The 27,895-nt window shown below is 45.8% G+C and overlaps 1 protein-coding gene across 2 annotated transcripts; it reads left to right on the top strand.

Moving 5' to 3' along the window:
• Positions 1–19,536: 19,536 nt before the first annotated feature.
• On the top strand, positions 19,537–26,967 carry snx20 (sorting nexin 20). 2 transcript variants are annotated; one of them, XM_077211508.1, is made up of 4 exons: positions 19,537–19,664; positions 22,408–22,525; positions 22,631–22,782; positions 23,995–26,967. In XM_077211508.1, exons 2-4 carry the CDS (start codon positions 22,432–22,434, stop codon positions 24,661–24,663), a joined length of 915 nt encoding a protein of 304 aa, XP_077067623.1. In that variant the 5' UTR covers positions 19,537–19,664; positions 22,408–22,431; the 3' UTR covers positions 24,664–26,967. The 2 variants fall into 2 exon arrangements, with proteins under 2 accessions (XP_077067623.1, XP_077067622.1); XM_077211507.1 differs by having other exon boundaries at positions 22,628–22,782.
• Positions 26,968–27,895: the final 928 nt, after the last annotated feature.

Here is a 27,895-nt window from a genome sequence, read left to right as displayed (position 1 = left end):
ACTTATATTCACTTGTAATGCTGGAGTAAGATTTTAGAAAAAAAACATTTGGTCCTGTTTAATGTTGGTGCTAGATAGTAAAGGTTTAAGAGCTTAAAGTAACAAGGTTCGGTAACACTTTAAAATTAGGTCTCATCTTACAATCATATTCACTGAAACCGACACTATGCTCCAACAGAACAATGACAGTACCCATGAGCCCCCGACACACCAGGAGTATGGAGCCCGAAGTTGGCTTGGAGCCCCAAGTGCGCTCGCACATGTCTGAGGGTGAGTCCTTGGAAAGATCAGAGTAAAGGCTGATTTATACTTCTGCGTCGGACCTACGCCGGAGCCTCTACGCCGTAGCCTACGCTTTGGTTTTAATTTATACCTCTGCGTCGTTGTCCGCATTGACGCACGCAGATGGAGCATGTGAAACCCGAGGAAGCGGTTTGAGCAGACCATCACAGCCCTTGCGTCCGCGTAGAATAGACGCGTTGTTACATTTTTGGAGAGGTGCATGTCAGGGTACGCCGGAGGGTACGCGCGCTACGCACAGCCTACGGCGTGGCTACGGCGTAAGTTCGACGCAGAAGTATAAATTGGGCTTCAGTCCTTGGTAAACAGGCTGGAAGGGGACACATAGGCACTCGTGGACGCCATTGGACGGCTTCACCGGAGGGGCGGGGAAGGTTTGCGTCGTTTAGACTGCTAGGGGACAAATAGGCACTCCGTGAACGCCATCCCGCCACCTATTTGCCCGGAGGGATCCAGAGGCGGACCCGGGAATGAGGGATCCAGGGCGGCCCCGGGCCCCTCAAAAATCACCCAGGGGCATACCTGTCAAGTATCCCGTTTTGGCCGGGAAAGTCCCGTATTTAACCCTTCTTTCCCGCCGTCCTCCCGTATTAGTATTTTCCCGTAAATCTCCCGTATTTTAACCTGCGCTATTAAAAAATAATAATGGCCCAGGCGGATAAAAAAAATAAGAAACATTCGCAATCTGAGCTCTGTCACTAGCCACGTGATAACTGCCATCTCCAGTAGCCTACTACAGGTACAGTTGTCGCGAGGTTAGTGTGTGAGAGGTCAGATGATGAGTGACAACGCGGGGGGAAAAAAGAAAAAAAAAACGGAGACGGATGATGGACGCTACGACAGAGACGGAAGGCACTCCTGCCACAAAACCAAAACCCTCATCTAAATACTGCTATCAATGGGAAAGCGAATTTACTTTTCTGAAGAGGAGTAGGGTAGGGGACAGTCACGCGTTTTGTAACTGCGACTTTAGCATCTTAAAACCCGTTAACCGTTGCCAGTACGCCGGCGCACTGAAGCGTTTTTTGTTTGTTTAAATAGTTCAAAGTTACTATCAGATTTAATGTTATTACCTTGACAAACTATACATCATTAAAAAGATATAACACTCAAGTTTCAGTATTTGACCACTATTGTATTCTCAGAAACTTTGAAGATGTTTCATACAAAATACATTTCTAATAACTTTACAAAACTTTGTAGTTCCCTTTCAGGAACGTCGAGCTGTGTGAAACGCTGCGGGAACGCCTCTTGCGTTGTGCGTCATGAAGCACGTATGGAATCAGCCCAATGGCGAGACGGAACGTCACGAGTGACGTCATCGACCAGGAAACTATAAAGCACACCCTGAACACAATGGCGACAGCTTCTGTTGTCTTCAGCAAGCGCTCTGTGTGTGAATCTGTCCCTGTGTTTTTGTCTGTTCTTAGTGATTGCTAGGCAGGAGTTTTTCACTTAAAAAAACTATATATATATTCACATATATCAGTATGACGAGCGAGCAGCAATAGAGAAAGTGTGTTCCCCCCTGTACTCGTTTTCTCACGGGTGGGGATACACACGATCTGTGTGTTGTTTGTTTGGGAGTGCAGCATGCCCAGTCAGCTCTCGAGGGGGCTGATTGTGAGCATTGCGAGCGTTTTCCATTAAGAACGCTCCGCTCCCGCCGATCACTCTTCGAGGAGAGTGTTTCGGTTTTCGCGCTCCCCACGGCTCGGGTCCCGCTTCTGTCGAGGTAGAACGGCGGCGCCTGCCGTGGGGATCGCAAATGGATCTGTCAGCGGGGTTTGAGACGGGCTCTGCCTTATCTCAGCCTTTACCTGCCAGTTCCAGTGCCTCAGTTCCGGGTGTGGAAGCACGCATTGCGGTTTCTTCCCCCCAGTCTGAGGCACCAATACTGCAGCTATCCAGTTCTGAGGAGCTGGATGTTGTCAGTATTGAGACAGGGGATGTTGAGGACTCGTCACCTCATTCCCCTGAACACGAGGAGCTTATGGAGGTGCTCACTCGTGCTGTGTCAAAACTAAGCATTGAGTGGCCAGCTGTTAGGCAGGAATATGATTCTAAAAGCAAGCTTGACGAACGATTTTTGCCTTCCCGCGTTCAGCCTCCACGGCGGTGCCTTCCGTTTCTTCCCGATCTCCACACCGAGGTGTCGAGGTCGTGGAAGAGACCCGCCTCTTATCGTGTGTTTAGCCCCCAGACTTCCACATATTCTAATATATCGGGGGCTAAGTTATATGGTTATGGGGCGATGCCCAAGGCGGAGGAGACTCTAGCTAGCCATCTTTCTGCTGAGTCTTCCTCGTCTCTTAAGGCACCAGCTTTACCCACCAAGCCTCTCAGAAATACTTCGGCTCTGGTGGGTAAGGCTTATTCGGCGGCTGGTCAGGCTTCGGCGTGTCTGCACACGATGTCAATATTGCAGGCATACCAAGCCGATCTTTTAGAAGATATGAGTGAGAGTGAGGAGGTCAGCACTGACGTGGTTCGAGAACTGTGTCAGGCTGCAGATTTATCTCTGCGTGCCACCAGGGAATCGGCTAAACTAATGGGCCGTTCTATGGCAGCCCTGGTGGCCGCAGAGAGACACTTGTGGCTTAATCTGTCTGATATGAAGGATAAAGAGAAAGCTTTTCTTTTGGATGCTCCACTTTCTCCATCTGGTTTATTCGGTGACGCGGTAAACACGGTCATAGATAAATTTCAGGAAGAAAAGAAACAAGCTTCAGCTTTTCAAAAATTCCTCCCACTTAAAGTTCATGTCCCAGGGTCTGCTGGGCGAGGGCAGACCAAGCCGTCGACTAGCTCCTCACATAGGGCGCAACAAAGGCAGAGTGTCGCGTCTCGTGGCCCCCCTTCTAAACAGTGGGAACAGACGCGACAGTCTCAGGCGAAGCCTTCTAGTGGTAAGACTGATCTGAGGACAGTCATTATGGCTAGGAAGGCTTCGTCTAAGAAGTCCTGACGCCACTGGTGTCAGGATGCTGAGGGTGGTCCCCACCGTGAGAGGGAGGTGTTCACCGATTCAGACGGTGCCCGTTCTCTCACGGTGCCCTCAGGGGTCCCTTCTGCCAACCCCGCCTTTGTGTCGGGGCGCAGACGGGCCCAGCGAGCGCTTTCCCGAGGGACGCTCGCCCCCTCTGAGGAGGGGTTTAGAGCAGTCAGACCAGTTGTCCCCTGCCGGTGCGCTGTTACAGGGCGCTGTGTCTGCTGCTCAAATTATTCCAGAGGCCAGCCTCGAGAGGCTGGTACCCTTAGTAGATTTTCTGGCAGAGTGGAAAAGTCTTCCAAAAATATCTCAGTGGGTTCTGCATTCGATAGAAAGGGGTTATGCCATTCAGTTCAGATCTCCTCCTCCTCGATTCAACGGGGTCCTGCCCACCGTGGTGGGCCCCGAGCAGGCTCTGGTAATGGAACAAGAGGTGAAAACGCTCCTTCAAAAGGAGGCTATAGAACAGGTTCCTCCTCCCAGCGAGGAGTCAGGTTATTACAGCCAATATTTCATCATTCCAAAGAAGGATGGGGGGTTGCGTCCAATTTTAGATCTGCGCCTATTAAATCGTGCTGTAGCCAAGCTCAAATTCAAGATGCTTACGCTAAAGCAAATGGTGTCACAAATCAGGTCCGAGGACTGGTTTGTCACGATAGATCTGAAGGACGCATACTTCCACATCTCCATCCTTCCGCAACACAGGAAGTTTCTGAGGTTCGCTTTCGGGGGCGAAGCGTACCAATATCGTGTTCTTCCGTTTGGCCTAGCTTTATCTCCCCGCACGTTCACGAAGTGCATGGACGCAGCGCTAGTCCCGCTGCGGCTCCAGGGCGTTCGTATACTGAACTACATAGACGATTGGTTGATTCTCGCTCAATCGCAGCAGCAATCGGCTCGGCATCGAGATGTCGTCCTCGCACACATCAAAAAATTGGGGTTGAGGCTGAATGCCAAAAAGAGTGTTCTATCTCCATCACAGATAACATCTTTTCTGGGGGTACTATGGGATTCTGTGGCAATGCGGGCTCGCCTGTCACCTGCCCGCATCGCTTCGATTCTCTCAGCTGTAAAAAGAGTAAAGCTAGGCCAGTTGCTCACTGTAAAGCAGTTCCAGAGACTGCTGGGTCTGATGGCAGCAGCGTCAAGTGTTATACCTTGCGGCCTGCTGTACATGAGACCATTACAGTGGTGGCTCAGGACCAAGGGGTTCTCCCCGAGGGGAAACCCCCTCCGCGTGATCAAAGTTACACGGAGTTGTCTTAATGTGGAGGGATCCTTGGTTTCTGTCCCAGGGACCTGTGTTGGGAGCTCTTTGTCGTCGTGTAACGCTAACGACAGATGCTTCCCTCACAGGCTGGGGGGGCAATCATGAGTGGTCGCCCAGCCCAGGGTCTGTGGCAGGACCATCATCGATTTTGGCATATAAATTGTCTAGAGATGTTGGCAGTGTTTCAGGCTCTGAAGCACTTCCTGCCAGACCTGAGAGGTCATCATGTTCTTGTCCGGTCCGACAACACATCGGTGGTCTCTTACATAAACCATCAGGGGGGTCTGCGCTCTCGCCCGTTATACAATCTGGCTCGCCGGATCCTTCTATGGTCCCAGGGGAAGCTTCTCTCATTGAGGGTTTTTTATCTCCCGGGGTATTTAAATCAGGGAGCGGACATCCTGTCGAGGCAGGGGCCGAGGCCCGGTGAATGGAGACTCCACCCCGAGGTGGTGGAGCTCCTTTCGATGCAGTATGGTCGTGCCGAGGTAGACCTATTTGCGTCCAGGGAGACATCACACTGTCCACTGTGGTTTTCTCTCAGTCATCCAGCCCCGCTGGGGTTGGACGCTATGGTGCAGGCGTGGCCGAGGTCACGCCTGTACGCCTTTCCCCCGATTGCTCTGCTCCCAGGAGTTCTGGAGAGGGTTGGCGGGGACGGGGTCAGTCTATTATTGGTAGCCCCGTTTTGGCCGGCCCGAGTATGGTTCACGGACCTAGTGTCTCTTCTAGACGGCTCTCCTCTGGAGATTCCGATCAGAAGGGACCTTCTCTCTCAGGTGAGCGGGTTGATACTTCACCCCCGCCCAGAGTTGAGGAAGCTATGGGCTTGGCCTCTGAGGGGGCCCAGCTCGTAGGGGCTGGTCTCTCAACCGAGGTTGTTGAGACCATCCTTCATTCCAGAGCTCCTTCCACGAGGAGGTTATATGCCTTGAAGTGGAGGCTCTTCACTTCTTGGTGTGGAGAACACCCGTTGGACCCAGTTAACTGCCCAGTGGGTGCAGTGCTGGAGTTCCTGCAGGAGCGTTTCTCCTCAGGGCTATCCCCCTCCACACTAAAGGTGTATGTGGCGGCACTTGCTGCTTACCATGTCCCTTTCAGTGGAGTCTCTCTGGGGAGACACCCATTTATAACTCGCTTTCTTCGTGGTACTTTGAGGCTGAGGCCTGTAGTCCGCACGAGGGTGCCAGCATGGGACTTAGCTATCGCCCTAGAAGGTCTTTCCCTAGCTCCCTTTGAGCCTATTGAAGAAGTTGCTGATAAGTTTATTACTTTGAAGACTATTTTTCTCCTTGCCATTTCTTCTCTTAAGAGAATCAGAGATATTCAGGATCTCTCGGTTGCTCCTTCGTGTTTGGAGTTTTCACCTGGGATGGTGAAGGCTTTTCTCCACCCCAGGCCAGGTTATGTCCCTAAGGTTCCTACCAATGTGGCCAGACCTATAGTTCTGCAGGCCTTCTGTCCTCCTCCTTTTACATCATCTGATCAGGAAAAACTTAATCTGCTCTGCCCTGTTCGGGCTTTAGATGCTTACGTCCACAGAGCTGCCCTGTGGAGAAAATCAGAACAGCTGTTCGTTTGTTTTGGACCACCTAAGAAGGGGTCCCCAGTGTCTAAGCAGAGGATGAGCAAGTGGGTGGTTGAGGCCATCTCACTTGCCTATGAGTCGGTTGGTCAGCCTTCACCTTTGGCTGTCCGAGCTCACTCTACCAGGAGTATGGCGGCTTCCAAAGCCCTATTATCAGGAGTCTCCCTCCAGGACGTTTGTGATGCGGCAGGCTGGTCCTCACCGCATACTTTCGTCAGGTTTTATGACCTAGACCTCAGCTCCACCCCTGGGGCGCAGGTGCTTTCGGCTGAATTTAATCTTTGATTCACACAGTCGGTCACTTGCTCTTATGGCGACGTGGGTATTAGCGTTCCCGCAGCGTTTCACGCAGCTCGGCGTTCCTGAAAAGGAACGTCCCGGGTACGTACGTAACCCTAGTTCCCTGAAGGAACGAGACGCTGCGTGTCGTTGCCATACTCCCGGCATTCCCTTGATCGACTTGTTTCAGACTTTTTCCAGAAGCTGTCGCCACTGTGTTCAGGGGTGTGCTTTATAGTTTCCTGGTCGATGACGTCACTCGTGACGTTCCGTCTCGCCATTGGGCTGATTCCATACGTGCTTCATGACGCACAACGCAAGAGGCGTTCCCGCAGCGTTTCACGCAGCGTCTCGTTCCTTCAGGGAACTAGGGTTACATACATAACCCGGGACGCTATTAATAACTATTTTTTCATTATGACAATAATTAATTCTACATTTACAATAAACTGCCAGGTGTCAGCATTCAAATGAGATCATACTTGTGATTTTAGTGCAAAGTGTTTATGAACTGTAGGCTATCTGTTTCAGTTTGGGTATGCCATTTCTGAGGATTTCTCAAAAGTGGGGTTGCAGCCTAACAGGTTAAAGAATGCAAAGTCTGCAACAAATTTGAACAATAACTCACTAAAAGAGTAAAGAAAAGTTATGTGACATGTAAAGAAAAACTGTAAAAGAAAAGCAATATGAAATTAAAAGAATGTGTGGAATGAAAATAAAATGTAAATGAAGAGACAAGCCATGTTAAATGAACAGAAAATATGCAAATAAGCCTTTAAAATAAATGCTCTTCATATATACCCTTTTGTGTTTTCATTTAAGCGATAAGACTTGTCTTAAAATGTAAGGGATAACGTGACTGGAGCTTGGTTGCGGTGGTGGGACTGCTCGCGGTGGGCGCCGGAAAATTTCCCTTATTTTCAAATCCAAAACTTGACCCCCAGGGGGTGCCGTGCAGTGTCCACGAACCACCTGCTACGGGCTGTCGTTTAATTTGTGCCTGTCCTCTGGTTCCCGTCATATTCCCTTATCACTGAGGGGTAGTAGGCCTTAACAGGCCTCCTCGAAATTGGGTCCCAACATTGTGGGACATACATTATGGCCGCGACCAGGTAGCTAGCCTTATTAGGCATCCTGTGGGTGGGCCCAATAGTAATATGTTAAAACAGAATGGTTCCCAACAGTGTATGTTGTCAAGTCAAGTCAAGTCATCCTCATTTATATAGCGCTTTTAACAATGTAGATTGTTTCAAAGCAGCTTTACAGAGATAAAGATATAATTTAAGGTAACAGAGATTGGTTTGGTTTTATAGTGGCTCTTGAAAAAAAATGTTTCCAGCTAAAGTTAGTTTTGATTGATTCACTTCCGTCTAAATGATAGTTTGTTATTAAATTGGTTGTAGCAGAATAGACTTGCTATCAGCTAGTAGGCCCGAACAGGCTTCCCTGATAGGCGAATCCCCAGCAGTGGTTCAGGTTTAAGTCCAGTTCACATCAAGCACCATAGCTATAATAAGGTTTTAAAAATCGGTTTAACTCTAAAGATGTTCACACCAAGGACGATAACTATAATGGTAGGGGAGAACCGGGGCGAAAGTAACAAAGCGATTTTCTCTGAGCCCTGACTACATTTGCGTTTCAAGCTATGACAGCATGTTCAGCATGCAGCCAGTGACAGAGCTGCTAAATATCACGTGATTTCATTATCGTTTCCCACGGTTAGGTCCGGAAAGCTATTTTCGAGTACGGCAAGTAAATTACTGAAGCGATACTTTTTTTCTATTTACAAGTTGTCTTTCTCGTTTCATGTGTCACAGTAATGATCAATCTACATGTTATTTAGTACTGCAACACATGATAAAGTTAGCCTTGTCAGAGTTTTTCGGTATACAAGTAATTCGGGTTTAAGTGTCAGGAGTTCCAGTCGGGACGAAAGTAACACTTGTTACTTTTGTCCCGCTGCTTTGTTTACGCATAGAAACAGCTGGATGGAAACATGACTACAGTTAGATTATTTTGATAATTCATGAATTTATCTTATTTAGTTTAATTGTCATATTGTTCATTATGTTGAATGTTTTATAAAATGGATTGACATTCACAATACAAAAATATTTTAAGTAGTGGTGGGCCGTTATCGGCGTTAACGTGCTGCGTTAACGTGAGACTTACGGTGGCCGAGAGAGCTCAACCTGCTGCAACTTAAGAAAACGCATGCAAATAGTAAAAAACGCATGCAAGTAGAAAAAAACGCATAGTAGAAAAAAATGCATGCAAGTAGAAAAAACCACATGCAAATAGAAAAAAACACGTGCAAATTAAGAAAACATCTTCAACAGTTTCACAACAGGCATGTGCTCCAAGTACTCACAACACAACCAAATACAGAAACGCACTGCAAATAACACAGAACACAACGGAAATGTTTCCGGGGGAACCAAATAAGTGACGAACCCGGCTGGGATGTGCATACAGCTCAAAATTCTACTTTATTTTATTTTATTTATTTTAACTTTTTTGCAAAACATACAGAGATTACATTTGTATGACATACAACTTTTACAACATATACAAAATGTATTAACAATATGTTCAATGTCATCAGAATTCAAATGAGAAAAGAGCAATGAGCTGAAAAATAAATTAAATAAATAAAAAAGATAGAGAAGAAGAACATGAAGGAAAGATATTAATCTATACATCAGTTACACTGTACAAATTGATTCACGTTATGTTTAAATTTTCATGAAGAAATGTTTCATAAGAAATGTTAGGTAATGTAGGGTATGGTTGAGACACTGACACAGATATAACGCATATTTAAAAAAAAAAATTGTAAAGTAAAAAAACAAAAAAACATTTATTTGCAACCTTTATGTTAACAGCATTATATTTCTGTCGTCAGAACAGCTATTCAGCTGATGGACACCGTGCTGCGTTGTCATGGGAACATCCCATGTGAAAATAATGAGGAAATGACTTGTCTTTCGTTGCTTCCTTCATCAAGTGCTTTCCAAACGGTTACATAATGGCACACTAGTGCCAAGCTCACTCCAAAGTCCACTTGAAGAGCTCTGCCGTCTGCCCTTCGAAGGGAGTAGGGAATAGGGATGCTCATGAGCAGTAAAATAAAGTAGAATTTTGAGCTGTATGCACGTCCCAGCCGGGTTCGTCACTTATTTGGTTCCCCCAGAAACATTTCCGTTGTGTTCTGTGTTATTTGCAGTGCATTTCTGTATTTAGTTGTGTTGTGAAAATTTGCAGCGCGTTTCTGTATTTGGTTGTGTTGTGAGTATTTGGAGCACACGCGTGTTGTGAAACTGATGAAGATGTTGTTGTTTTTTTAAATTTGCAGTTGTTTTTTTCTATTTGCATGTGTTTTTTTCTATTTGCATGTGTTTTTTTCTATTTGCATGCGTTTTTTTCTACTTGCATGTGTTTTTTACTATTTGCATGCGTTTTATACAGTTGCAGCACGTTAAGCTCTCTCGGCCACCGTAGAGACTCTTATCGGGCGATAAAAAAAATATCGCCGTTAATCTATTCACAAAGTAGGGTTGGGATCATAAAATAGCTTTTTCGAATATCGTTATATTTTCGCGCAAATCGTGCAGCAGGGTATTTTCCTGTCAGGGACACAAGGTGTATACTTTACATGTTACGTTGATCGTTCCTCTCATTACTTTACATGTTGTTAAATGAGTTTATTCCAAGGGCTGTAGCGTATCTTTTTTTATGGGCATGAGAGATGCTCAATTTACAAATGAATCAGAGATGGGTTGATTCTGTTCAAAGACTTCATCAAACAAGTTGGCAGATCTGTCTAAATCGGTTCGCGAATCAGTTCAGTTCCTCACGCACTGAATCGTCTGAACTCTGAAGCGCCTTCAATCACACTCGACACGGAGTCGTAACAGGAAGATTTAAGAACATCAAGAGCTACATAGTGAACGCAAATCTGCAAATGCATCATATTTTTGCCAGCGATGAAGATCTTTATTAGTTGAACATCTTCGTAAGCTGTCTGTGAATGAATGATTCCACAGGACGATACATTCGATTTCATTTCATTCAGGTAATACATTTTACAACCAAACAGATTATTACGTCGCGATAGCACTACTAAAAAGTATGACATTATCCGTTGGACATATAAATTAATTTATAGGCTACAAAATAAAGAAGCTACCATTGTGTACAGTTTATGAAATGAACACCCGCCATCCCGCGGTAATGTTTGTGTATTGCGCAGGGGCATAGTCACACGAAAAGTTTACGTTGATTGAAACCAATTTGTTTAAATAGGAGGCTGCTATTGCCGGTAAAGGCAGGTTCGCATAAAATCATTATGACATATGAAATTATTTTTTGATCTAACGAGCATCTGGTTTGGCGATGCAAAAACGGACTGGAGCTACGTCGTGCTTATTGTTTTTTTCTTCTTCCAATTAGCCTAGTACTATGTTAAAAAAAAAAACGACGAAAACATGTTACTTGTTCAATTAATAAACAGTTTGTTTGGTGACAAATCGCTAAAGATGAAATTGGCCTCCCTTTCTGTCATTGTAATTGTGCGTTTTATTTATTTTGTTTTATAAAAATTTTTGACCGATATTCGACTTCTGCTCCTCTAATGTCGAATGGCATTTTTGGCACAAATTCACATCCCTACGCGAGGCGAACTATTCTCAAAGACTTACTTTTAGTCATTATTTGGGTAGCACACATATTCTGAATTCCTTCGGCAGAATTCAAATGAGCCATTTTAATCTAGATTAATCTAGATTAATTCCAAGATTCCAGTGAGATTAATCTAGATTAAAAAAATTAATCTATGCCCACCTCTAATTTTAAGCAAATCAAGTTTGTACTGTCTGGTTATTTTTGAAACATTTGATGAAACTGAAATTTAAAATTAAAATGTAATGTTAATTTTTTTGCAAAGATAAATGACAAAATATGTTTGCAGTTATATGAACAGAGTCAAAGTTAATGAAAACCAGAGGAACACAAAATTAAAATATAGATGTATTGTTGTAAATGTATTGTTGTTACTTTTGACCCAACTGTGTGTTACTTTCGTCCCAACTGACGGGGTCGAAAGTAACAATGTGCAACTTATGTTCAAAGTGAAATTATACTGAAGTCATTCGACATTTGTACAAAATACCACCTGGTATTGATAGACCACACCCATGAGTTATTAACCACAGCAAAAATATATCTCGGTCTAAAACAATATCTTTTAAAATTATCTTTTCCTGAAAAATGGTACTTTCGCCCCTGCTCTCCCCTAACTATTTGTTAGTGTCCACACCAAAGACAATGACTGTCTGTTTATTCTAACTGTTATGTTTTTTTAGATAAAATGTGGTTGTTCCCTTTCGTTGTCACTCCGAGTTACGACGGATGACGACAAATGGGGTTTCGCTTAGAAAGCCTATCAACTTCGAGTATTACAAAACGAGCCAATGGCAAAGAAATGCCATGGGTCTGCGGAATTTGCATGAAGTAACTCCGCCCCACCTCGTGGGTATAAAAGGAGGACGCCGGCAACAGGCAGATATGTTTTCGCTTCGAAGCCAAGTGTAATTCTTCGCTCCTTAAGCTATCTCTGATTGTCAGCTTCTTACGAGACGAGCAACTCTCCACTGTTGGTGTGACGGCGATCTCCCGGCGAGTGCACACTTCCTGCTTATCTGAGCGTGGTTTGCCAGCGAGTTTGTTCTCCGCGGGCGCTTCAGCACTGAGTTTCTCTCACAAAAAGAGCTTGCACGCGGCACGTCTTTTTAAAGATGCCTCGCCCGTGCACTTCTGGTTGCGGTCGGCTGGTGTCTGACTCTGATGGGCACGAGCGCTGCTTGGTGTGTTTGGGCTTTAATCACGCTAAAGCAGCGCTCGTGGATGAGTCATGTTCTTTCTGTGGGAACATGACCATCGCAACACTTAGATCGAGACTCAATGATCTCGCAAGAGTGAGAGTCCCCTCATCCACACCCCGATCTAGCGCCTCCTCGAGAGGCTCTACTTCGGCTGGTGGCCAGGGTGATCTGAGGGTGACTGTGTGGAACAAAGCGCGGACTATTCGTCCGTGCCCCGCAGCACCTTCTCCAGTGTTGCAACCCGCGAGCGTTCAGGGGATCCCCACGGGACTGTCCTTTGAGGTCCCACGGGTGTCCTTTGGCGCTCGAGAGGAAGGTACGATGTCAATCGCAGCATCACAAGGCGGGTCTGATTCGTCTGGAAGTGACGACTCGTCACAGCTGCCACCCTCGGGTGTGAATACGGCTGTGGCTCAGTCCGATCCAGAGATGACGGCCATGCTTTCCCGGGCGGACGATTGGTTTTTGGGTGCAGCTGCGGCTTGCCGTCCTCAGCCTGCCCCAATACCTTTCTTCCCGGACGTGCATGATGAAATCTCGAAGTCCTGGAAGACTCCCATGTCTTCCCGCGACCGCTCGTTGATTTCATCCGCCTTTCCTCCCCTCGATGGGGCAGCCGCCCGTGGGTACACTGGGCTTCCCCCGGTTGAGTGCTCTGTTGCGATGCAGCTGTGTCCACAGAGTGCTTCTTCTCGCGGCGAGCCTAAGCACCCATCCAAGGCCTGTAGGTTCTCGTCTACCCTAGTGGCGAAGTCCTACAGAGCGGCGGGACAGGCGGCTGCCTCTTTGCATGCCATGGCCACTCTGCAGGTCTATCAGGCCCAGATGCTAAGGGACATGCACGAGGGTAGGACGGACCCAGGGCTCTTCGATGAGCTGCACGCCGCCACCGAACTCACCCTCCGGGCGACGAAGGTGACCGTACGCTCCCTGGGTCTGGTGATGTCCACAGCTGTGGTCTAGGAGAGACACTTATGGCTGAACCTGGCTGATATGCGGGATGCTGAGCGCTCTCGCCTGCTCGACTCCCCCATGTCCCAGGCCGGCCTATTCGGCGGTGCGGTGGAGGACATCGCCCAACAGTTCTCCACCGCCCAGAAACAGACTGAGGCCATCAAGCACATTCTGCCCTGACGGCCCGCTGCTGCCTCCACCCAGCCGACCGGGCAGATCCCTCAGTCTGTTCGCCGGCGAGGGCGCCCTCCTGCGGCTCCCGCCCCTCCCGCCCGGCCCAAGCAGCAGCCTCCACCCGGGCCCGGTCACGGAGGAAGCCGTAAAAAGGCGCCCCAGCCCCGCCCCCCGCTAAACGCCGGGCCAAGCGGCGCTCCTGAGACGGGCTGCTCAGGGACGTTGAAGGTTACTTCTCAGGAGATGGTAGCAGGACCACTCCTTCCCCCGGTGGAGGGCCGGGGGAGAATCTTTTGTTCTCCACTCCCCGCTGCTCACCCACGGGTGGGCAGCACCCTAATGTGGTTAAAGAAAGAAGTAACATTTCCATCCCTGAGCACACAGAGTTCTCGGACGACACGGTGCGCAGCCCCCGAGCCGTGCACCCCTCGTCCCCCTCTGTCCCAGAGCCGGTTGACAGTGCGCGCCGTCCCCGGACCGTGCCACTCTCTTCCGCCTCTGTCGCCAGCCCCCTGGCAGAGCAGACCCCCGTGGAACGTTCTTCCTTCCCTGGTCTCCTCTGTCAGGGCACAGTTAATGACTGTCACCTGCTGCACCATCGGTGAGAAGTCTGTGGTCCGTATCACCCCGCTGGTACAGTTCTTGGGAGCCTGGCTAGAGCTTCCCCTCCGGTCGCACGGACGATCAGGCTCGGCTACGCGATTCAGTTCGCGCGGTCTCCTCCCCGCTTCAGGGGAGTCCGCTCCACTTTGGTCAGTGGCAACGCCCCTATCATGAGAGCAGAGATCGCCACCCTGCTGGCGAAGGGTGCGATCGAGACCGTCCCTCCGGCCGAGATGAGGACCGGCTTCTACAGCCCGCACTTCATTGTCCCCAAGAAAACCGGTGGGTTACGGCCAATCCTGGACCTGCGTTTGCTGAACCGTTCCCTTCACAGGCTGCCGTTCAAGATGCTCACTGCCAAACGCATTTTCGAATGTGTGTGGCCCCAGGATTGGTTTGAAGCAATCGACCTGAAGGACGCTTACTTTCATGTCTCCATTCTCCCTCGATACAGACCGTTCCTTCGGTTTGCCTTCGAGGGGCAGGCATACCAGTACGCGGTTCTCCCTTTCGGGCTAGCCCTGTCTCCTCGCGTCCTCACGAAGGTCGTCGAGGCAGCCCTTGTTCCCCTTCGGGAACACGGGGTTCGCATCCTGAACTACATCGATGACTGGCTGATCCTAGCTCACTCTCGAGACCAGGTATGCGAACACAGGGACCTAGTGCTCCGGCACCTAGCTCGTCTGGGCCTTCGGGTCAACTGGGAAAAGAGCAAACTTTGCCCCGTGCAGTGGATCTCTTTTCTCGGTATGGATATCGACTCGGTCGCCATGTCCGCCCAGCTTACGAGCGAGCGCGCGCAGTCTCTGCTGACTTGCCTGAGACAGTTCGAGGGAAAGAGTACGGTTCCACTGAAACTCTTTCAGAGGCTCCTGGGGCATGGGGCATATGGCATCTGCAGCCGCGGCAACGCCGCTCGGATTGCTTCATATGAGACCGCTTCAGCTTTGGCTTCGCGACCGAGTCCCGAGGTGGGCATGGCAACACGGCACCTTCCGAGTAACAGTTACTCCGTCCTGCCGTCAGACCTTCACCCCGTGGTCGGACCTCAGTTTTCTACGGGCCGGAGTGCCCCTGGAACGAGCTTTGCGGCACGTCGTTGTAACGACAGATGCCTCCTCCACGGGCTAGGGTGCCATGTGCAATGGACGTGCTGCCGCGGGCTCCTGGACAGGACCCCGCCACCTCTGGCACGTCAATTGCCTCGAGTTGCTGGCCGTACGTCTTGCTTTGAGCCGCTTCCGGGCCGTGCTCAAGAACCAACACGTACTAGTCCGTTCAGACATTACCGCCACTGTAGCGTACATCAACCATCAAGGTGGCTACGCTCCCGCCGTATGTCGCAACTCGCCCGCCACCTCCTCATATGGAGTCAGAAGCATCTGAGGTCGCTTCATGCCATTTATATCCCCGGAGCCCTGAACTGTGCAGCCAACGAGCTCTCACGGCTTCAGCCCCTCCCGGGAGATTGGCGACTCCATCCCCAGTCGGTTCAGCTGATTTGGGACCAGTTCGGGGACGCACAGATAGATCTGTTTGCCTCTCACGACTCGACCCATTGCGACCTGTATTATTCCCTGACCGAGGGCACGCTCGGCAAGGATGCACTGGCGCACAGCTGGCCTCGGGGCCGCAAATATGCGTTTCCCCCAGTGAGCCTTCTTGCGCAGACCCTGCGCAAGGTCAGAGAGGACGAGGAGCAGGTCATTCTAGTCGCGCCATACTGGCCCGCCCGGACCTGGTTCTCCGAACTAGTACTCCTCGCGACAGCACCTCCTTGGCCGATTCCCCTGAGGAAGGACCTCCTTTCTCAGGGACAGGGCACCCTATGGCACCCTCGTCCCGATCTTTGGAACCTCCACGTGTGGCTCCTGGACGGGACGAGGCAGGTTTGAGTACCCTACCACCAGCGGTGGCGGCTACCATCACTTCCGCTAGAGCGTCGTCCACGAGACACGTCTATTCGTTGAAGTGGAACCTCTTCGTCAACTGGTGCTCTTCTCACCGAGAGACCCCCGGAGATGTTCGATTAGTGTCGTGCTTTCCTTCCTTCAAGATAGGCTGGAGCGAAGGCTGTCTCCCTCCACCCTGAAAGTCTATGTTGCCGCTATTGCCGCACACCATGACCCGGTCGAAGGTAAGTCTGTTGGAAGGCACGACCTGATCATCAGGTTCCTGAGAGGAGCGAGGAGACTGAATCCTCCTCGCCCTCCTCTCGTTCCCTCTTGGGACCTCTCAGTGGTTCTAACTGCCCTGCAGAGTGCTCCCTTTGAGCCGTTGCAATCAGTGGAGCTTAAGTTCCTGTCTATGAAGACAGCGCTCCTGGTTGCATTGGCCTCCATCAAGAGGGTGGGTGACCTGCACGCATTCTCCATTGACGAACGTGCCTGGAATTTGGGCCGGCTTACTCTCACGTGATCCTGAGACCCCGGCCTGGATATGTGCCCAAGGTTCCTACCACTCCCTTCCGGGACCAGGTGGTGAACCTGCAAGCGCTGCTCTGTCCAGTACGCGCCCTCCGCGCCTATGTAGACAGGACGCAGTGTTTCAGGACCTCAGACCAGCTCTTTGTCTGTTATGGTGGGAAGCTGAAGGGAAAGGCTCTCTCCAAGCAAAGGTTGTCTCACTGGATAGTGGACGCCATTGCTTTGGCATACCAGCTGCAAGGTCGACTGTGCCCCCTTGGTGTGACTGCCCACTCCACCCGGAGTGTGGCATCCTCTTGGGCTCTAGCGCATCGCATCGACATCTGCAGAGCTGCAGGCTGGGCGACACCTAACACATTCGCCAGATTCTACAATCTCCGAGTGGAGCCAGTGTCCTCTCATGTACTCGCTTCAACCAGCTAGTACTGGACCCGCTCAGGTGTCTTCGCTTGCTCGCCATTCCACTCCACGGACTGGATACGTGTGATATTCTCCTCAGGTGAGCTTCCCCGAAAGCCCTGAGTTCCTCCAGCACTCCTGACGTTGGCGCCAGTGTCTATTGCCTGTGCGTCGGCTAGGTGCCTCCCGTGTGCATGGTCCCTCCCCTGAGCGACCCCCACATGTGTATTTCCACGGTAAGCCTCTTGAGCATGTGTCTTTCCCTTGGCAAGCCACCTTGCCACCCCTGGGGTTGAAATATTCCACCTGCGGCTGGACACCCCAGTGTTCTCCATGTCTCCTTCGGGTCACATGTGTATTCTCTAAGTCCCCCCCTCTGGGTTGGCAGTAATTGCATATTTCCCCTGAACTTTGGGATATGCTCCCCAGTGTACCTTGGTATTCCTGTGCTAAATAGGAGTCCTTCGTCCGTGCCAGTCTCACGACAGGGATCTCAGATTTACGCAGGGCACTGGAAGACAGCTGAGAAGGTGGCGTGATTAGACTGGTAACCCCATTCGTCGTCATCCGACGTAACTCGGAGTGACAACGAAAGGGAACGTCTCGGTTACGTATGTAACCCTCGTTCCCTGAGTAGGGAACAGAGACGTTACGTCTGCCTGCCACTTTCCGCAGTACCGCGGGGATCGCCTGAGCTCAGTCTTGGCTCCTCAGCGAAGAAACATATCTGCCTGTTGCCGGCGTCCACCTTTTATACCCACGAGGTGGGGCGGAGTTACGTCATGCAAATTCCGCAGACCCATGGCATTTCTTTGCCATTGGCTCGTTTTGTAATACTCGAAGTCGATAGGCTTTCTAAGCGAAACCCCATTCGTCGTCATCCGACGTAACGTCTCCGTTCCCTACTCAGGGAACGAGGGTTACATACGTAACCGAGACGTTTTTCACAGTCATCACAGGGAATAATACGGTAAGAACAACAAAGTCGGTTACACAGCAGTTTGTTTTTTGATTTTTTGAAAAATCATATAACCTCATACATTCATATGTTTTTCATACTATCTGCTCTCGTCCATTGAGGGATAGGGTTAGATTTTAGAAATGGATCTTCATATTAAATTTTTTCATAGGAATTGTTCAAACTTTGAATGACAAATTCACACTCATTAAGCTGCTTTTTCTCAAGTGTTTTCATTTGCATGATTTCTGGATTATGTTTCATGTTTGGTGATTTTGTGAAATTCATAGCCTTAGCTAACACTTAAAAATCGATTCTGATGAGCTTATTTTTTGATGAAGATACAGACGCATTTCAAACTTCTGATATGTACCCAATCTTACAAAATGCCTACTACAAGTTAAAGTTCCCCTGCAGTGAATATTTTATCCCTTAAAACTCATCTTTGATCACCAAAATGACATATTTAAGTTTTTTCCTTGGAAAAAATTATTCATGCCTTAAAATATTTTGAATGTATCTCTACACCCTTGCCTCATTTATTATGCGCAGTTCTATGAATATGCAAATGAGCCCCGCCTCCACTCACTCACTCACTCACTCATAGATCCACTCGTTGACGATCACACGTTGATCTGATTGGTTACAAGGTAGTTTGTGACGTCAGAAACAACAGCGATTTTCAAAGTGTGTTTTTGAGACTGTCTTTGGTTCTCTGCAGTTTTAAGGAGAAAATACTCAGCAATGCTGTCGACTTATGAATGTCCTCATAGTTTGTCTTAAAGCATATTAAAAACACCACATAGACATATAAACAACATTAAATACTTGATTTTCACCACAGGGGGACTTTATACCACTCAATAGACAAAATGGATACACATCAGCCAAAAAAGTGTGAATATGAGTCAGACCTGCTTCAAAAATAACCTTTGACCCCAAATGCAAATTCTTATTTGATATTTTGATGCCAGTGTTAGTTTATATTGTTTCTAGTATGTATTAAAATTTTGAATTAGTTTTAATTCATTAATTTAATAATTTTAAAATCTATTTTGTTTCAGTAATTTTGTTCATTTTGTCATTTCTTTTTCCAAGATCTAGCTTTATTTTATTTTTATTTGCGCTGTAGTTTTAGTAATTTTAGAACTTCAACCTTCAAACTTTTTTATTTCAGCCATAAGTCAACATTTTGTTGAATGTAAAGTTTTTCATCTGTTTTTATTTTTATCTTAAATGTGCTGTTAATTCAATTGACAAAAACAAGTTATAATAGTTTTAGATACAGTTAGCAGAAACACCACTGTTGCATGAAAATAATTTTAGAAGGAAATTGCTTTTAAATCCATAATGTTAACTGGCACTTGCTAATTTATATGCATTCTGTGAATAAAATAAGTATATAGACCATCAGCGTCCAGAACAGCCTGCCATTTACTTGACTATCATTTAATTGAACAGCACCATCTATTGGAAAAATATATAATACAAATATACACTCAGTGGTTGCTTTGCTGGTGGTGTAACAGTTTGGGGACTATGAAACATTAGGTTCCTTATTTAAATGTTACAAGAAACATGTACTGATATGCCATTGTTTCACTAGACTTCTGCACGGCTGAGTGTAGATTAATTGCATGAAAACCAATGATAATGTGTTCAACATACAATGTGAGGAAAAATGACACTCCCTCTTTCAGGTTTCACTTCCTCATGAACAAACTTCAGCTTCATTCTTTTACATGAACAACAGAAAGAGAAAACATGAAAATGATCACTTCTGGAAACACAACAAAGCACTTTTAGCTTTTTCTGATTACTGGAACTCTGTTTGCACAGGTGGGTCAATATTTTCTCTTTATTTCCTGTGTCTTTTGTGCTGTAGATGATAAACCACATGACCAGAGCAATATCAGATTTGTACAACTTCTGTTACCTGCACAACATCAAAGTCTTCTCACCACGTCTGTGAGCCGTTTCCTTCAGAGGTTAATTTATATCTGTATTTCCTGGGGAAGTGTGCCTTTACCTTCCACTGCATGCATGGGATATACATGTGATGTTGTGTAATTATGGGATTCAATAACTTATACATTTTCTTTCATTACAATTTTTCTTCCATAAGAAAGAACCACTATAGAAGCGTTCATGCATGTGTAGGTGAAAAGCATCATGAATTGTTCTCCTTTTATTCAGTTTTGTATGCTGGTGTAAAATCTGTAGCTAGTCTGCAGTGGTACAATCGGAAGGAGAAGTAACAAACTTTCTACAGGAAATACTCAGTTCCACAATCATTCTTTTTATTTTTTGCCTTACAAGAAGAGATTGGATAGTAAGATATGCACATGGGGTAAGTTGAGCCACCCCCGGACCTAGAGAGTTATGGATAAGTTTAGTTATGTAATCATTTAATCATTAAAGGTTCATCATTTAAAGCCACAACTGACAGTGATTGAGAGGGTCATACAGTAAAATTAAAAGTATTTATAATGCTAAAAATGTTTTGCAAATCAAAGTAAATTTGAAGAAGGTACCAGATGAGGTAAAATGTGATTATGTGATATATATATATATATATATATATATATATATATACATATACTGTAAAAAAGGTACTGCCTTAAATTTTAAGTAATTTCAATTTATTAAACTGACTTTGAGTAATTGAGTTGAATCTTAACTCTTAAAGAGATAAAGCAATTTAAAATCATGTTATCATAACATGTTTTATATATATATATATACACTGAACAAAATTATAAATGAAAAACTTGTTTTTGCCCCCATTTTTCATGAGCTGATCTCAAAGATCTAAGGCTTTCTATGTACACAAAAGGCCTATTTCTCTCAAATATTGTTCACAAATCTGCCTGAATCTGTGTAAAGTCTGGTTCACACGGCAGGATAATTAGGCCGATTTTAGCCCCAACAATCTTAAGGATGCTCCGATTATCGTAAAATAATCTGATCAGATATTCCTGCCGTGTGTGGTGTGTTAAGACTGCTCTCCTCTGCTCGGAAGCACTTCGGGATCGCTCCGATCTCAAATCGGGGATATCCAACATGTAGGATTATTTTGGCCCGATTTCTCCTCGTGTGGGGTGTCCCCCGGGGACAAACGAGCACGCAGCCTGTGGAACGGGCGTGTAGCCAATCAGAAAGCGAGGTGACGAGGCGAAGAGGAAGCACCGGGAAACAAAATCAAAACAGCCGGCGCCATGGCGCACCAGAAAGTTCGGTGGATGTCGGAGATGGATTCGGTTAAAAACAAACTACAAACTATCGCCACTGCATTCTCTTCGTCTGCCATGATTGTTTAGTCTGAAGTCACGTTTGATCTCGAGGGATTTTGCGAGATTTTCCGTCTGACCTGGGAATGCTCGGGGGTCAAATCGGTTTGTGTGTGATGTGTTGATTTTGCCGTGTGGCTGCGCACCACACACTGTACGACCAAAACTGTTAGACCTGTGATTTTTTATCGCCGTGTGTGGGGTCTCTCAGGTTTGGAAAATCGGCCGACAATTTTAAAATCGTTCCGTGTGAACCAGGCTTAAGTGAGCACTTCTCCTTTGATGAGATAATCCATCCACCTCACAGGTGTGGCATATCAAGAGGCTGATTAGACAGCATGATTATTGCACAGGTGTGCCTTAGGCTGGCCACAATAAAAGGCCACTCTAAAATGTGAAATTTTACTGTATTGCGGGGGTACGCTGATCCAGTGCATCCCAAACATGCTCAATGGTTGACATGTCCGGTGAGTTTGCTGGCCATGCAAGAACTGGGGTGTTTTCAGCTTCCAGCAATTGTGTACAGATCCTTGCAACATGGAGCTGTGCATTATCATATGTGTTCGTTGTCCATAACATATACCATAACCCCACCGCCACCATGGGTCACTCGATCCACAACGTTGACATCAGCAAACCGCTCACCCACACGACGCCATACACGCTGTCTGCCATCTGCCCTGTACAATGAACCGGGATTCATCTGTGAAGAGAAAACCTCTCCATAGTGCCAGACACCATCTAATGTGAGCATTTGCCCACTCAAGTCGGTTAGGACGACGAACTGCAGTCAGGTCGAGACCCCGATGAGGACGACGAGCATGCAGATGAGCTCTCCTCAGACGGTTTCTGACAGTTTGTGCAGAAATTCTTTGGTTATAAAAACCAATTGTTGCAGCAGCGGTCCGGGTGGCTGGTCTCAGACGATATTGGAGGTAAAGATGCTGGATGTGGTGGTCCTGGGCTGGTGTGGTTACACGTGGTCAGCGGTTGCGAGGCCTGTTGGATGTACTGGATCCAACAAGATGGCTTATGGTAGAGAATTCACGGGCAACGGCTCTGGTGGACATTCCTGCAGTCAGCATGCCAATTGCACACTCCCTCAAAACTTGCGACATCTGTGGCATTGTGCTGTGTGATAAAATAAGTTATGAACATAACAAAATAAGTTACGATAACATGTTTCATCTGTTATCGTATCATCTAATCATCTGCCCCATCTTCCATGCGTTGTAATCTGAAATGATGACTCTATGTGAGTTGTGGTAATAACCTGTTAAATTTCTCTGCAGAAAGCAAGATTAGAGCACATTGTTATGGAGGAAGAACTAGAACCACATGACACCAAGACAGCGACTACTAAAGTTTCGTCAGAGCAGTCCTCACCACAGGAGACATTCTTCAATAATGGTCAGTTTGAGTCGATCTGTGTTTAATAACTGTGAGATTATGCAGCATCTGATTGTGTGTGTTGTGGCATTAGAGCTGTGTTGATTTCATGTGTCCTGACAGCAGAAGAGGCTGATGTGGGCTTTAGCGCCTCCTGTCTGACCACAGCAGAACTGCAGCAACACTGGAGAGCTGTGAAGCAGGAGTTCAGGAGCATCAAACTGCTGTTCGACATCCCCAGCGCCCGCATCAGAGAGCAAACCATCTCCAAATACGTGGTATATCAATGCTTATAATAACTAGAAAAATTAAATCGAACTTTTGTTTCTATCTTTGTAATTCCGACTTCATAATTCCATTATTTAATACATAATTTTTATAATTTAATAGCTTGCTCTGCTGCTTAAACGACTTTCATTATTGTCTGATGTCAGCAAGACCTCGTATTTTTAACCACTCCCCTTTTCCAAGTTTACTTTATAATCAAAGAAAGTGCTATAATCAAAAGTCAGAACTGTGAGACATAAACTCTCAATTTCGAGTTATAAAGTCAGAATTGAGTGATATAAACTGGCAATTGCGAAAAAAAAAGTCAGAATTGCGAGATAAAAAGTCGCAATTACCTTTTATTTTTTATTAATCCATGGTGAAAACAATGGATCACCACCCAGGCAACAAAACTTATCCACAGTGTTATAGCATTTGAGACTCGGTCTCAAGTCAAAGCGGAGTCAATGACAAAACCAAGACTATGAAAACATGGTCCTGGACTCAAGACTCAAGTCCGGTCCCAAGTGCTACAACACTGCTATATGCCTGATACAGACTGTGTGCTTTCAAACAATCCTATAAGATCATTACAAATCACACTGAACAACATGGATCTAATAAACTTAGGGGCGACATGTATGCAGACTGCACGATGATGACACCTTGAATCGTAGGCTACGACGCAAGTTAGTATAGAAGAATAAACCGTCATAAACATGTGCTAGTGGTAAACAAATAGAGTAAGATGAATCGCACTTTGGCAAATGTGGCTTTTATGTGTGCTGAAAAAAGAGAATATGGATGTTGTCATGGTTTGGGAAAAAAGACTAACTTGGCAAGCCAATTTTGCAAATGGAGCTTAAGGTAAGTAGTTTTAGTTTTAGCGTCGTGTCACGTTGATAAATACGCCATTTCATGTTGCATTTTGATTGGCTAGTAGCAGCGAACACGCGGTGAGATCATGCTAAATTTATGACACTGTCAGAAAATCATTGCAGGCTATCTGGTCAACAACACGCGTCTTTGAACCTCTCTCACTGTACGACATAGAGCCACCGTTTAGGAGCGACAGCCACAGAAATCACCACGATTGGATCAGGGACAGCACAAAATTGTACAATGTATATCAGGCATAAGGATCCAAAAATGTTTAGCTGTACATGTCTTTACTACCAGCAGTGCTATTAGGTCTACGTTCACGGCTGATTTCTGTCCTTCAGGTGTACCAGATTGTGGTGATCCGCTCGGGCAGCTACGACTGCAAGCGTGTAGCTATCGAGAGGCGCTACTCGGACTTCCTCCACCTTCATCAGGAGCTCCTGCTGGACTTCAGTGAGGAAATGGAGGACATTGTGATGCCAAGGAAGAAAATGACGGGCAACTTCTCCGAGGAGAACATCGCCGAGCGGCGTGTGGCCCTCAGAGACTATCTCTCTCAGCTCTACTCCCTCCGGTTTGTCCGGAAATCCCAAGCCTTCCAGGCGTTCTTCACTCATCAGGAACTGAAGGCAGCATATAACCTCCTGCGCGGGGGCCGCTTTTCCCGAGCCCTCGAGGGCCTCCAGACGGCGTTAATACTTCAGGAGAAGCTGTCTTCTCACAACCTTACTTTGGTGATACCAACCTTGTGCGCCATATTGGTGTGCCAAAGGGATCTAGAAGACTTTGACGCAGCATTTCAGACTGGCAGAAGAGCTCTTCCCACAGTGAGACGCTATGAGCTCGGGCAGTATCACGGGCCCCTGCTGGAGGCTCTCATTGATTTGGGCTACAGCCTTGAGTTGCCCGTGGCCCAGTTACAGGACGAGCTGACCAGAGTTCGAGACGCTCCACACGGGCAGGCGTCACTGGTGTCCCTTAAAGAACTGGTGGTGCAAGAGTTTGTATAATCAGTGACAGCTGTAACTTAGTTATGTTTATAAACATTATTTGAACAAATCGCCTAATGAGTGAAAAGTCCCACAGACTTAGACCTTGTCCAAACGAACAAGGGTATTCTTATAACCTTGACTTTTTTTACGCAGTTCGGCTGTTCGTCCACAGGGAAACGCAGTATCAGGTCACTGAAACCGAACATTTTTGAAAACCCCTGCCAGGGTGAGGATTTTCAGAAATGCAGGTTACAGTGTTTACAGTGTTGTTGTGTAGACAGTAAAAACGGGTTTTTGCATCGCGGCGTCAGAGTGTGCGCCGCTGACGGCTTCTGATTGGCCAACGTGGCTTTACAGTTAGGGTTATATCGGTGCCTGCTGGTGTGGCATGCTCTTGACAGCGAGTCAAGAGCATGCCAAAAAAGCTAGCGTGTTTTTGCGTTTTCATGTAGATGGAGATTTTTTTTTTAAACGCAGGAGGACAAACTCCGGTTATAAAAATATCCATGTCCGTGTGGACTAGGCCTTACATTGTAAGAAAGACTTGAGCTATATCTAGAGACCAGAATTTCATAGACTTGGGGTGGGCTATTTTGACTCAGACCAGAAAGCAACCACCTTTAAAACACCAAGATCACACTAGCACCCATCTAGCAATGCCCAAGCACCCACACAGAACACCCTAGCAACTGCATAGCAACATGCCCCACCTAAATGTCATCAACAGAACATCAAAGACATGAGGATATCAGGGCTGCCAACTCTCACGCATTGAGCGTGAGACACACGCAATTGACCCAATTCTCACGCTCTCACGCCACACCCCCGATTTCTCACGCTTAAGTGTCAACCCGGTAGGTAAAATGCCTGAAAGATGAGTTTATCTATATATCTACCTGTTGAGCCACTCGTGATCGACTAGTTATACCGCAAATTAGTTAAATATCCCGTAATCTAGAGTAAAGATATTGTGCTCCAAACCGCGCGCACGGCAGAGGTAAGCGAGCGAGAGACCTTGCGTGTGCAGACCACCCCCCCCCCCCCCCACCCCCCGTTGGAGTAGTCTCACGCCAAGCTAAACTCAAAAGTTGGCAGCCCTGGGATATACACCTTTGACTTAGGGGAGTGTGCTTGTATTTGTTTTCATGAACCCATATGGTCCCACTTTATATTACATGTCTTTACTATACGTACTAACATTTAAATTAATCATTTGATATAATGAACTTTCTGTGTACATCCATGTTTTTACATTATACTTGAAATTAATAATTTACATTTCTTTACATCTATAATTACACTATTGACCCTTCCTTACACCTTTACCCACCCACAAACCTACCAATACCACTAAACAACACAGGTGTTTTGCAATACTACAGCAACACAATAAGTACATTGTACTTCTTTTTGATGTGAGTACATAGTAGTTAAAGACACCTAATATAAAGTGTGACTGCCCATATTTGTATTATTTCATATTTAATTTACTCTGCAAACCTTTTCCATTTATCTTGGATGACGGTGAAAATGAAATGTCGGTGGTTTACTTAAATTGCTTTCACCAATTGTGAACATTTCAATCCAGTGTTGTTATTGTTAACTAAAACTATTAAAAATAATTTTTGCTAATTGAAATAAAGCTGAATTCAATTAAAATATACATATTAGATAAAAACAACTTTTAGAAAATTCTAAATGTTGCCAATGCAACTAACTGAAATAAAATAAGTTTAACTTAAAGCTACAATATGTAATTTTTTCGCCGGCAGAGGTCGCATTTTCAAAACAATAGCAAAGGTGAAGCTTGATGACGCTATGAAGGAGAGTGGGACAATGGGAGATGTTGTTTTCACCATCCAGAGATATATGGTATATTTCGTATAATTTACGAATCATGTTCACGAATGAGCTAATAAATTCGTTTTTTGTATTACCTTTTCGTTTGATCACACTATTTTATGTTGTTGTAATGAATTAGCTGCAAGGAACGTGAAATGTAATGCACCCTGTTTAGCCTGTTACTGATATGTGACTATTTGTCAAACGATATTGTTGGGTTAATGCCGCTCAGTTTTACACGTTTAAAACAATTGTACTAAAAGTAAATTTGAACGAAACCACAGTATTAGCAAGTAATGGTTAAATATTTGTGTGCAACACATACTGAAGCCAATTTAATTTCACTGCCATAGACTTGGTCACCAGACTTGATAAATAGTGTTACTGAAGTACAAACAAAGTGCAATATAACTGTATCTGTACTATATATATTTGCTTACCTGTCTATTAAAACATATGCGAAAGCAGAGTCTCTATCAAGTCCAAGTTTGTCGCGAAGCTCTCTCCATCCTGAAAACACCACGCCGATATTGATCCTTGTTTTATTTCTCTGTTTTTCCCAAAGCCTGCTTGCCTCACTTTATCTACATTAAAGTTTTTTTCTTTTGGATTTTCTGTACTCGCAATCAATAATTGTGAACTGACAATTCCACTGATAATCGAATCACACATCATGATTGAATGACACAACAGCGACGTGCGAGAGACTATCATAGACATAAATCCTCATTAGTGGCTTACACATACCATTGAAACAGCCGCTAATTGATAGGTGCCAATGACAAGGGACAATTATTTAAAACTAGAATTTCTCTGGATTTACAAATCCTATAATAATGTAAGTACAAAACTGCATGAAATTTATCACACTGTGAAAGTGTTTTTTGACTTACATATTTTATCTTTAATTACTGGGAAAAACTAACAAGAAAACTAAAACTGAAATAAAAAAATTAAATATTGCAAAAATGATAACTAAAATTTAAATGAAAACTTAAAATATAAAATAATTCAAAATATTAATAAATAATATAATAGTATATAAATAACACTAAAATTATACTGTTTCAAGCTGTTTTTGACTTATCATATAGAGAGTTTAAACCACAATGGGATCATTCTTAAAAAAACATACATTTTTAAATAAATAAATTTGTTTTGTATTTGATATATTTATATACTAACAAAAACTCACACTGAGTGATTCACTCGGTGTATGATTCTTGCTTTGGGACAAGGACGTCCATGTGTAAAAATCCCGAACGAGCCCCCAAATAATGATTTGTACGTCAATTTTAAAATGCTGTAAAATATGTTTTTGTGCCAATATCTCCAAAACTTAGTCTTTCATGGAAGCATCAGACACTATGCTTGGGCACAATAACAGGTCTTGTCTACTACTTACCAT

The sequence above is a fragment of the Siphateles boraxobius genome, unplaced genomic scaffold (genome assembly GCF_051911475.1).
Source record: "Siphateles boraxobius isolate OS27281-9 unplaced genomic scaffold, OSU_SipBor_1 65, whole genome shotgun sequence".
Classification (NCBI taxonomy): domain Eukaryota; kingdom Metazoa; phylum Chordata; class Actinopteri; order Cypriniformes; family Leuciscidae; genus Siphateles; species Siphateles boraxobius.
Note: the sequence above shows the minus strand (reverse complement) of the source record. Positions and strands in the feature narration are given on the sequence as shown.

What these genes read in the sequence shown, in the direction of transcription:
- snx20 (XM_077211507.1), top strand. Translation starts at nt 22,432, where the DNA reads ATGGAGGAAGAACTAGAACCACATGACACCAAGACAGCGACTACTAAA. An exon ending in GGAGACATTCTTCAATAATG is followed by an intron (nt 22,526 to 22,627) that starts GTCAGTTTGAGT and finishes GTGTCCTGACAG; the next exon opens with CAGAAGAGGCTGATGTGGGC. An exon ending in AAACCATCTCCAAATACGTG is followed by an intron (nt 22,783 to 23,994) that starts GTATATCAATGC and finishes TCTGTCCTTCAG; the next exon opens with GTGTACCAGATTGTGGTGAT.